At 50.1% G+C, this 12,310-nt stretch overlaps 1 protein-coding gene across 2 annotated transcripts in view; it reads right to left on the bottom strand.

Moving 5' to 3' along the window:
* Positions 1-555: 555 nt before the first annotated feature.
* Ext2 (exostosin glycosyltransferase 2) overlaps positions 556-12,310 on the bottom strand; it is a 145,498-nt gene continuing 133,743 nt past the window's right edge. For both annotated transcript variants that reach the window (XM_015477806.2, XM_015477807.2), the window contains exons 11-14: positions 9,796-9,939; positions 8,917-9,045; positions 7,607-7,689; positions 556-1,222 (exon numbers count right to left, since the gene is read on the bottom strand). In XM_015477806.2, the coding sequence (XP_015333292.1) occupies positions 1,084-1,222; positions 7,607-7,689; positions 8,917-9,045; positions 9,796-9,939 (495 nt within the window). In that variant the 3' untranslated portion in view covers positions 556-1,083. The remainder of the gene's footprint in view (positions 1,223-7,606; positions 7,690-8,916; positions 9,046-9,795; positions 9,940-12,310) is intronic.

Raw genomic sequence — 12,310 nt, 5'->3', positions numbered from 1 at the left:
GATAAATCTGTTTCGAATCCATAACATTTAACATTTGCCAGAGTAGGTTTGTTCATCAACTGGGCTTAAAGAGGTATAATTCACACATGTGCAGTATTACTAAATGCTGAAATTTAATGATTTAAATGTACCAGCAACTGTTGCAAAGTGGTTGTTACAGCAGCATTTAACGTTGGCCAGAGCCTCCCTGGCTAATGTCACGTTTACACCAAGAGAAGAGGGAAATTCTGGCATCTCCTTGGGGTGGGGGGTCACACCCCCTTCAGCTTTTACCACATGGTACTCCCATGGCAGCGAGAGGGTACTATTGGTGGCCTAGCATGCTGAGAGGCGGTATGGACGGCCGCTGACCGGGAGTGAGGGGCCTGTGGAGGCCTCTGAGCCCCTGCTCTTAGGTCGCTCATGACCGGGGCCTTCTCATGCCTGATGCACTTGGCACCAGAGCCCCTCCTGGTGCGTCCTCCCAGACTGTCATCAGGCCAGAGGCCGAGGCAAGTGCACGAAAGAAGGATGGGTCCCAGATCACCAAGAATCAGCACTTAAGACATAAAAAAAAAAAGGAGTAAAAAATAATTTTAATCATATAAAAGCTGCACCAAAGAGTAGTTCATGGAACTGACAGGACCCCAGTCAGCGTTCTTCCTCTGCCTGCGCCTGGAGCCCCAGGGCCCAGGCCCAGACCAAACCCATGAAGAAGTCTGGGTTGGCCCCAAATCCAGGGCTTGGCTGTTCCTCCACGTCTCTCTGGTGTGCAACGACTGAAGTGAGGGGCACCTCTGACATGGTCTCAGGGCTGGCCGGCTCCTCCACTGTGTAGTCCCATGGCCCGTCGGCAGACTGCACACCTGGAACTGAATGTGCTGGAGCCAAGTCCATGTGCCACCAAGGCTCCTTCCCACTTGTTGTGAAGAGAACCCTGGAGACCAGGAGGACCCAGGTGTGGCTGCAGGGCTCCGGGCTCGGGAGCCTCTGGCTTCTGATCTTGAGAAGGTGGGAGTGGGTGCGCGGAGCCCAGTCTGTCACCCCACCCCTCTGCCCCACAGTACGGCTGGGAGTAGCTCTGCCCGGCCCCAGCGGCACACCTCACAGGCTGCCGATGTTGGGGAAGCTCTTCAGCTTCTCAGGAAAGTCGTCCTTGTATAGCACGGGGTCAGCCCGGTGCTCCACCACCTTGAGGGGCATCGTTCCAAAGACAGAAGCAAACTTGTTGATGCACTCGGACCTGTGGGAGCGGGGCAAAGGGGGTGGGGAAGGTAAATGTTTGAGAGGCTGAGAGGTGACAGCAAAATACATCGTGTTCCCATCAACAAGAGAAACTCAGCTGCTGCCAGGCTCCGGGGAAGATGGAGAGGTAAGGATCAAGGAGGAGCTGAGGGTCCAGGCTCAGTTCGGGGGAGAAAGTGAAGGGATGCGGTTGGAGGCTGGCCTACAGGTCAGGATCTCTCCCCCTCCCCCTCAAATTCCAGTCATTCTTCCAGCTCAGCACTGGCAGGCCTCAGACCCAGGTGGATTAGTTGCCAACAGACCTTAACCCCATCTCTGCCAGCTAAGGAGGGTGGGAAGGAAAGCGACTTGGATCTGAGCTCGGCTTAGTGAAGTTTAAAGGGCAGGAGAAGGGTCTTACCCACGTGGCAGTGGGCAGCGAGGGAAGATGGGCAGCGAACCTCAATTTCAAACAACGAACACTTGGTTCATTGAGCAGCACTCATGCAGGGCCTGCACGTGGCCATCTCCAGGAAGGACCAGGCACCTGCACAAGCTCCTCTGACAAGCGGAGCTCACACGGGTCAGCTTGCCTAATTTGTGTGATTTTAGTCACCCTTGCCAACTTGGGACAACAGCTCCTGCTGGAGGTGCTGGAGGAGAGGCGTCTCCTGGCTCCAACCCCGCCTGGAGCTGGTCAGCAACCCTCGGAGAGGACTGGGCCAGGCGTATTTTAGGGATGATGCAGGTCAATCAGGCCAACTGAGTGTGGCAGCTGGGCAAGAAGAAAGGTCAGCACCAGACTGGAGTGGAGCCAGGCCTGGAGAAGCCGTGTCTGCAGTCAGGGGACCTCAGGGATGGCATCAGATGGCAGGTCCTCGGCTCTGGAGAGCTGCAGCAGGAACTGGCCAACTGCCCACCAGGCGGACTCGGCACAGTCTCTTTGTCCTCAGAGGTACAACCGAAAGCCTAGCTTCCAGTTATTTTAATCAACAAGTTTGCATGGATGAGCTTGGCTTCAGGAAGAAACCATTAATAAAGAAGATTGCTGTTACTGTTTTTCCCCTTGTCATGATGTTTCTGAAACATCTGAACCATTTTACTTGGAGCTTTCAGCTAACGTGCCCTCATGCCCACTGACACCACAAGTAGCTGGATTCATCATCTGCACTGTTAAGTAACTTGCCAGGCTAGCAGTGCTTCTAGTTCTCCTCGTAACAGGGGTGTGATGGCCTCTCGTTCCCATTTTCCCTGGGGGAGACTGAGACATGGAGAAGCTAAGTAACACGTCGACAGGTCCAAAAACCTAGAAGAGCCATGAGCCAAACCCAGGCATTCTGGCTCCTGAGGCTAAAGTCTTAATTATGATCTCATACAAATGTATCTATTAGTGTAATTCCAGGGTCCAAAGGGAGGAGCTGGAAGTTAGAGTCAGTTGAGACTCTACTCCTGGCCAGCTGTACATAGATATCTCTAGATTCCTTAAAGTATCCCTCCCCATCCCTCTCCCTTGCCCAGGGACTGGGTTTATATTATCCTAAGGTGATGGATTAAGAAAATAAGGTTCAAGAGGCTAAGTAATTTGCCCAAGGACCCAGAGCTAGAAAGTGGTAGAACTGGGCAGAACCTGGCTCTTGGCATCAGACTCCACCATAACTTGCTAGTATCTGAGTTTCCTTCCTGAGACTCGGGAGGTGGGGGGCAGGCAGCATCCAGACCCAGGGAGGAATTGCTGGGGAGAGTGAAGACTCCAGGTGATGTGGTTCAAGCGCTGGACAACAGCTCCCCTCTCTTCAAACCACAGGGTCAAAGCAGCAGCCAACCAAGTCAAATCTCTACAGGTTTTACTTTCTGACAGTGCTTCTGTCTGTAAACAGGAAAGATTCTTCCAGTTTCCAGGTGCTGCGCACACAGGCTCTGGCCAGCCCAGCCCTGCCGCGCCCAGCATGGATACCCCTGGCTCTGGCTGAGGGTGGCACTTTATGGCCCAGGGAGAGTATTAATAGCAAGGTCTCCTCTGTAACCAGATCTTCCAGCAGGGCATGGGCCATGGCGATATGCCCTGGGGCTCAGGCCAGCCTGAACCGCTGCCAGAAACCCTGGCTAACCCCACTCTGAAGGCGCTTCCTCCTCGCACACAGCCTGGCACAGGGGGGCGGGTGCAGGCCCTTCCCCAGCCAGCTGCTTTCCATCCAGGAGGTCTGAGGCAGGGAACATTAGGCAGGAGAGCCTGGCTGAGTGACTCGGGTGGGGAAGTCGGGCTACCCTGGTTTCCTGCTGCTTTCGCATCAAGTGTGCTCGCTCAGAACTGCCAGTCTCCGGCTGGGCGGTGCTGCAGTGTCCGGGAGGGGGGCCCATGGGCTTTGTTTTTCTCTAAAGCACATCCCATCACCCAGAGTGGCCAGGAGCCTTCAGGACCAGTGCAGGGAAACTGGGGTGGAAACTCACACTGCCAGGCCCTGGGCTACCGGAGCTCTATCCAGTAGCACCTGACACACTGCCGGGTACTAAGATGCTCATAAATATTTGCTGAACCTGGGAATGGGCCCTGGGATTTGGTACATATTAACATCCCCATCTCAGTAGACAAAGAGATTGAAATTCAGATAAGGTAAGCCAATCTAATGAGTGACAAGCTCACACTCTGAACAAAGATTGATCTAAATCAAAATACTATGTTTTCTTAAATGAATGCTTTCTGTCTGCCGAGTAAACCTGCTCGTGGTAAAGTTACTGGGCAAATGAACCACTATAAATTCTTCTGATTCTTGAAGAGATAGTTGATTCTGGAAATAGATGCTGGGTAGTAAAAAACTACTCTCCTACACAACTGAGATTTCAGATCCAGGCACCCAAATACAAGGTCAGAGGCTGGTGAGTGGCTACCACTTCTAATGGTTTGTGTAAATGTGTATTCTGCAAAGGGAAATATTAAAACTAAAACAAGTGAACAATTCTGCAGTTGTAACTCTATCTCCTAGGCTACCCAAGATGGCTTAAATCATGTCTTCCTCCCTCCCAATATGAATGCTTTTTTTTTTTTTTGGTGCTGGATATTGAACCCAGGGGCTCAGGCATCCTAAGCAGGCAATGCTACCACTGAGCTATACCGCAGTCCTCAGTACCTTATTAATAATCTAGTGCCTCAATCTATTTTTTTTAGGGGTGCTGGATTTTTGACCCCAGGGACACTTTACCACTGAATTACATCCCCAGCCCTTTTTATTTTTCACTATGAGACAGCTCAATAAATTGCTGAGGCTGTCCTTGAACTTGGAATCCTCCTGCCTCAGCCTCCCGAGTTGCTGGGATTACAGGTGTGCACCACCACGACTGGCCCAGCGCCTCAATCTGTAACCCCAAAACATTTTGCTGATTTATTTGTCTACTCCCTATTAAATCTCTGAAAAGCATTGCTCCCCTGCCTAACTCCTCTCTCACCAGCTCAGGCTCTGAGCCTCGTCTGCATCACTCTCTGACAGTATTTTTTAAGGTCACCAATAGCCACCCCGTGCCAAGACCTGCTCTGCGTGACCCTTGCTCCCTCCTTGTTTCGGCACCGCCTGCCTGCAGGCCTCTCCGACAGCTGTTGCTTGTTTCCAGTTACGCCTTCGGTCTCCTAAATGTGAGGATATCCCAGAGTCTGCCTTGGCTTTTCTTTAGTCGGCTGTGGTTCCTGGGCAGAAGACAGACTCAGTTCAAACACCTTTCTGCAGTCTGTTTCCACGTTTCTAACTGCCTGGTCACTGTTCTAGATCTCCACACAGAGGGCAAGGCCTCAGAATCGCCCACCTTATTCTCCAATTTCACCCAGGCTAAACCTCTAGTGTGCCCTAACAGTGCCCCTTCCCTCCACTACACTGTGCACACTGTTAAAGGTACTGCGACTTTTTTTGACTCCAAATCTAAGTAATCTGCTGACTCCTTGTCTGTACCCTCTCCATACCTGTCCATTTGGAAACCACATTCAGGCACCTGTTCCTTTTCTTGAGAGTTAATTTGTTAACTTTCTTTCCACATTCAGATTAGTTCAAGGTTTCCAACAACTGGTCTTCTTTCTACAATGTTATCATTTTTCATCCCATTTTAGACACTACTTACAAATTAATCCCAAAGCAAATTTTTTTTTTTTTTTTTTTTTTGTGGTACTAGGCATTGAATCCAGGAAGTCTTTTTCCACTGAGCCACACCCCCAGCTCTTTTTATTTTGAGACAGGTCTTGCTAAGTTACCCAGGCTGGCCTTGAACTTGAGTTCTTTCTTCAGCCTCCCGAGTTGCTGGGATTATAGGTATGTGCCACCATGCCCAGCTTCAAAGCAATTCTTTGATCAAGTTAGTCAACAGATCAAAAACCCTGGGTGAAAAAAAAAAAGCCAGGCATAGTGGCAATCTCAGCAACTCAGGAGTCTAAGGCAGGAGGATAGCTGGTTCAAGGCCAGCCTCAGCAATTTAGGAGGCCCTCATCAACTTAGTGAGACCTTGTCTCAAAATAAAAAATAAAATGGGCTGGGGATATGGCTCAGGGGTTAAGTACTCCTGAATTCAATCTCTGAGTAAAACAAACAAACAAAACCCCCCAACAAGCCCTGGGTGACTTACAGAGTTACCAGAGTCTGAAGGAAAATTCTGAGCTCCTTGAGTGAAGGTTCAAAGGGCCTTGCACTCTGACACCAAGAGGCCAGAATTCTGGCTCTGGCCAAATGGAACTTCACAATGCCTGCCAAATGAACATGAACTTGTGGATCAGGCATCCTTGGCCCCTCTCCTTCACCTTGCCCAGTTTCATTAATTGGGATTCTAGAGATTTTTGAAGGTCTCCATCAGGTATTACCTCCTTTACAAAGCTACTCTGAATCATTATCCCAGCAAGGAGTTAACCCTCTGAGCCTCCCTCAGGGCACTTATCACAGGTCATCTGGGATCATGTCGGCCTGTGTGTCTGGATAGGCCTCTGCTTTCCCAGGTCTCTTCTAGAGAGCAGGCGTCACTGGCTGTTCCTCTGCTCAGGGTCCTGAGCACGCACTGAACTGGACTTGCTCTTGGTGCCTTTCTCACTTTGTCTTTTAAGCCTCTTGGCATTTGTTGTGGCCTCAGGGATGCAGAGAAGAGCTGAGGAGCCTCAGCATGAGCTTCAAGGCCATCGTCAGGTCAACCCTCCTCCTGTCACTTCCTTCCCTCGTGTCCCCACCATCTAACCCAATCACCACTGGGCTTAATGTGCCGAATCTCCTCAAACAGAGAATAGATGGTTTCCAGAGCAACTTCACGTGCTCCAGAAGAACCACTAATGGGGCCTTTTCCAATTGGGCTACGGCTGGCTGTTAATGTCATGACCCTTACCTGTGACACTTATGATTACCAGTGACGATAATCCCCAAACACAATAATGTACTATTTCATGCCAACAATTGGTAAGGGTAGTTTCATCTAGGTAAGTCACAGATGATAGGATAAGGAGATTATTTGGAAAATCAGAACGAGTAAAGCATTATAAAAACATCAAAGGCCAAGGGAAAACCTGTACCAAAAAATCCTCCAGCTTGAGGGATCTATTGAGGCTCACGGTTTTCAGAAATATGCAATTCTGCAAGCAGATGCGCGTAAGATCTGTGGGAATTCAAGCCAGGTATCTCATTCCAAAAGGTCACTAGAACATTCTCTGAGTGCATTTTGGTCCCTTGACAATAGTGCCACTAACACGGCAAAGCCAGCTGCCACGAGTAAGGAGCTGCCTTGGGGAAGACTGAGATCTGATTCAGGCACTGTGAAGCTTGGGGACTTTGGGGGCACAGTGGGAACTGTCAGGTCTAGTGTAAGGTTCTGAGGGTCTGAAGGAAAGACACACATTTCCCACTGCTGGTGTCTTCATGTCCAGGATCACGTCCCACATAGGCGTGTGCTTGTAGAGTAATGGGAGGAATAGAAACAAAGGGACTCCTTCACAGCTGCCCTGGCTCTGGATCTTGCTCTTGGCAGGTGTTTTGGTAATATCAGCAAAGGTAATCTGTCTCTGGTGGGCTTGGCTTAATTCTTTCTAGTCAAGCTTTTACTATTACATGGAGATGCTACCCTGAGAAACAATGCAGTATTTCCTTGGAATTAACTAGCTTCCACTCAGTGACTGTAGACAGTTAACTGCTTAGGCCACACGGAGAATCTGGCTTCTGGAGCTTAAGGCCAGCTATATTTTTAAGGCCCTTCCAGCCATTACAAATTGAGTGAGTAGCATTCCAAATTAATTCTTTGGGTGACCTGGGCTTGAACTAACCCAATTCCCACCGTGCCAAGGAGGTGACTATGGCTACCAGCTGCTGTCCTTATATCTCCAACAAAGTCCCATAAACAGGCCCAGGGCAGGAAATGGGGATCAGGGCTGGGGCAGACTTGCTTGAGGCTCACTCACCTCTCTACCATGTGTGTCTGGTCTAGAGAAAGCCCGTCAATGGCCGTGCACTCAGGACACTTGAATTTCTTTCGTGGGGTCACCTGACAGAGGAGCATAAAACATACCTGGCTTCAGCGCCACGGACTCTAAAAGTCAAGCTGAGACCCATTCTGCACGCTTCCGGCTGTAAGCGGAGATGCTGCGCACGCACACGCACACCTCACCCTTCCTCCGCTCAGCTCGGGCTGGCTCAGCCAACAGAACTCACAAGGGCCCAATAAAAGAGGCTTGGAGGGCTTTTGCCTTCTGTAACTGGGAAGAAGTGGTGATGACAAGCTCCTTAATTCCTGTTTAATGACTGTTTTCTCACTGCCAAGGTCCTTGTATAAACACCGTTTGTTCTTGCAGCCACACGGGCGATGAAATACAGCTTCCCATAACTTTCACCATAACCTCAGTTCCAACAGGCACTCTTTCTCCTTCTCTCAGCTAATGGCAGATGCTAGGAGCAGCACTGTACTCTGGAAGATACAGCTTATTTTGCAGTTCCCTTTAGTCTCAAAAAAACATTCCAATCGTCCCTCCCCCCTGAATCCTTTTCCCTGACTGCCCCTCCACCTTCCCAAACCTTACGCTTCCATCAAACTGAGGGAAGGACAGGAGCGCAAGAAGGCCAGCTAGCCAGGGCGAGGCTAAGAGGCAAGACACCTGTCCAGAGCTAGCAGCCACAGCCAACAGCATGGAAAATAAATTTAGGGGTGGAAATTCACTTTCTTTAATTTCTCTTGAAGTTGGCTGTTCACTGAGTCATTTAGAGAGCTGGGGGACACAGAGGCCCTGGGGGAAGATGGCGACTTGTCCTCTTTCACAGGCTCCTCGTGTAATCATGTGCAATCGTTGGAAATGCCACCCCAAGATTCCAGCGTGAGCTCCTGTGGAATCGGGCTCTCCAGGCAGACTCTGAGGGGAGTCTGCGCTGCCCACTTCTGGTATAATCCAGGAAGAAGAAAGGTCACGATGATCCCACCCACACAGAGAAGGGGGCTTCCTCTACATATCTAGGTTCTGTTTTGAGCAAAGTCTGAGTTTTAGGCATAAATAGTCGTTTTGTCATGTACAAGACTCCCTCAGAGGATCTTCATATATTCTCAGTTTTTAATGCGGGCAACATACTTTCAAAAGCTGGGGATGTTAGGACCACTACAGCCTGGTCACTGTGCAAGTTATCTGTGCCCCGGGGCCACAGTCTTATAGCTGCAAGCACCTCTCAGGCTTGGTGGTGGCGACTTGCCCAAGAAAGCACAGCAAGTGGGTGCAGGACCTCTTACCTTGATGACAGCCTTCCCCGTGACATTCGCCACCAGGAAGTTCATGGCTATATCTTCACAGTTCATGTGCGCATCAACCCAGTTCTTGATGTCCCCAGGCATTTTGTAGGTATACAGGTAATTAAAATACTGTCAGGTGGGAAGAAAAGAAGAAGGCATGCTGAAGTCTGTTCCCATGCAGCAGGGTTTGGAGGGGAAGCTCTGGGGGTGACAGGATCCTGAGAGCTCTGAGCCCATCAGTGGATTAGCCCACTAAGGCATTATTGGGAGGTGGTGAAAACTGCAGGAGGAGGGGGCCCATCGGGAGGAGCAGGCTGGGGTGTGCCCTGAAGGGACCATCTTGTCCACCCTCTCCCTCCCTCCCTCCATTTCCTGGCTGCCACCAGTGAGCTGCGTTCCTCCACCTCACCCTTCTGCCATGCCTCAGGCCCAAAGCCTGAGCAATGGAGCTAGCCCTTGTGGACTAAAACCTCTAAACCATGGGCCACATCCATCTTTCCTTCTCAAAGTTGTCTTTCTGTCTCAGTGATGAAAGTTAATGCAATGTGTATGGATAAGTAAATAAAAGGCAAGCTGAAACACATCCAGTGACAAGAGTGTGGCTCTCTAGGTGACATAATTAAGGTGACTGTTACTCATTTTAGTGTTATAAATCTTTGTACTCTGTACTAGGAGCATGTATTGTTTGTATAGTTAAAAAAATAATAAACTTATTTTAAAAGGAATATCACACAACATGGCTCTTCTAAGCCCTCTCAGTAGGACACTTTCCCTAAACCCAGAAGCAGGTATGAAAAAATCCATTGGGCCAAATACAACAGGTGTCATTCCTCAGTTTTGTCAGAGGGGACCCGGTGGCCCCAGCCTGCGCCCGCTCACCTTGTGATAAAAAGCTGCCCCAGTGAGCACCATGGAGACCTCGTTCGTCCACTCCGACTCGTACTTCCATTTATTCATCTCATGGTCCCAGAGATGCAGACGACCCGGGTAGCCCACCAGCCGGTCAGGAAATTCCCGCCAGACCTAGGGATGGAAGCGCATCACGTCACATCAACTCCCCTTCAGGAGAAAGCCGCTCAGTGCAGTTACCCAGCGGGTAGCAGCAGCCTCCCGAGGGCTGAGTCTTCACCAACTAAGAAGGGCAGAGTGGGCTTCGGAAGGCAGTCAGTCTTAACAGGTGCCCGTCCTTCTACCAAATTTCAAAGATAGCGGTTGATTCTGATTTCCTCCAAACTTCTTGATATGCTTGGAAATTTCAAGTGATGTGAAAGAAGAGCTTACTGAGTTTAGCCAACATGTGAATAATGAAATAGTTTTTTTTTTTTTTTTTTTGGTGGTACTAGGGATTGAATCCAGAGCTTCTCCAGAGCTCTACCACTAAGTTACATCCCACTTCTTTTCCTTTCTTTGTTGGGGGGTACCAGGGATTGAACCTGGGGACACTCAACCACTGAGCCACCTCCCCAGCCCTATTTTGTATTTTATTTAGAGGCAGGGCCTCAGTGAGTTGCTTAGCGCCTCGCTTTTGCTGAGGCTGGCTTTGAACTTGCAATCCTCTTACCTCTGCCTCCCAAACTGCTAGGATTACAGCTGTGAGCCACCACTCCTGGATTCTTTCCCTTTTTACTGTGAGAAAGGGCCTCTTTAAGTTGCTGAGGTTGGTCTTGAACTTGTGATATTCCTGACTGAGCCTCCCAAGTCACTGGGATTATAGGTGTGTGCCACCACATGTGGCCATTTTTAATGAATACACAAATGAAGAATAAATGGAACTCTGAAACTCAACTGCCCTGATTCGTGTTAAATTGGTGATTATGAAAAGTTCCAAAGTCTTCTTTTAAAAAACATCTATTTTTCCTGAGCACACCTCCATTCTTACGTCCTACTAGAAGCCTAAAGTGTACAGGATTTGTCTGACTCCATACTCCGTAGCCCACTGAGAACACACCGTGGCTTCTCTATTGGGGGAGGGCCTGCGTGCCGTCTTGTTGGCTCACACACAACTTCACGCACTGGGGATGAGGCACTGCCACCCCCCCCCCCCCAAGTGATTATGTACGATAGTGTAACCTTTCAGAGAGAGAAGGGCCATTCGTGAGTGAGCCTTGACGTTAGCTGGCCGTCCTGTGCCTCTTTTCACTCTCCTCTGCTGGTTTCTCAACCTGGAGCAGAATTCTAAGTAATGAGGCTCCTGAGGGTCCAAGCCCAGGCCCTGTTTTCTTCTCCAAGTTCTCTCTCTTTAAGGAACTGTGTCTAGTTTTCATCTCCTTAAATGCCAACTCCAATCTGACGACCTCTAACTTTATGCCTAGCCAGGACACTCCTGAGCTAAACAACCCCTAATGAGCACCTCTGCCTGGACAAACAGGCACCCCCTCCCTACCACGTCTAAAATACACTCTGAATCTCACGTCCCCGACTAGGTCACCCCATGTCGCCACCTCAGTCAATGGTCCGGCCCACGTGCTGGCATCGGCCTTTGCCCTCCCAGCCTCCCTCCCAGGCCATGGGCAAGTCCTGCTGCTCTACTCTGACCACATCCTACCATCCCCCACCACACCCTGGAGCTCCAACCACCACCATTTCTCCCTAGGACCCTGTGACAGCTTTCTTTCTACCTTGTCCCCTGGTTGCCACTCCAGCCCTTCCAGACCCTGGCGTGCACACACCTCTAGAAAGACCACCCACGTCTAAGCGAACGTTAAGGGCTCAGCACAGAGCAATCCGACCAGTGGTCTCTAATTTATTTTTTATAATCATTTTCACTGTATATTTACATATATATTTATGGAAGCCACAGGGTCTCAAGCCAGAGTAACTGGTGGCTTCCCGACTGCCACTCTGGAGGGAGAGCCAGTGCGTGTACCTCTCTTCCTTTTTCTTAGCTTCCTGGGGCTGCGGTAGCAAAGAAGCACACCCGCGGGGCTTGGAACACCAGGAGAAGAGAAGCTAAACTCCAGGTGCCCGACGAGCCAGGTTCCTGCGGAGCCCGCAGGGGAGCCCGCCCTGCTGCCCTGGCACCCCAGGCTTGCACCACATCACTCCAGCCCTGTTACCATGTGGCCAGCTTCCCCAGTGACACCAGGCACACTAGGTTGGGGCCCGCCCTGGTGACCTCATTTTAACTTGGTGACATCTGAGAAGTCACTATTTTCAAGTACAGTCACATTCTGAAGTGAAAGGGACACAATTCAACATATCTCTGAAAATCTTTAAGAAATGTCCCACCCTCAAACGAAGACAAGAAATGCCTTGCTACTGCACCCTTCCTGTCCTCTCTCACCAGGTTCTCCCACACACCAGGTCTCTCTGCTCTGCCATCATGACTAGACCCCAAGCCCTCTGCACTGGCTACTTCTTCTGTCTGGAAGGCTCTCCCTGCTTTTCAAAAGCC

This window comes from Marmota marmota, unplaced genomic scaffold (genome assembly GCF_001458135.2).
Source record: "Marmota marmota marmota unplaced genomic scaffold, marMar, whole genome shotgun sequence".
Lineage (NCBI taxonomy): Eukaryota > Metazoa > Chordata > Mammalia > Rodentia > Sciuridae > Marmota > Marmota marmota.
This window is presented reverse-complemented; position numbering and strand designations above follow the sequence as displayed.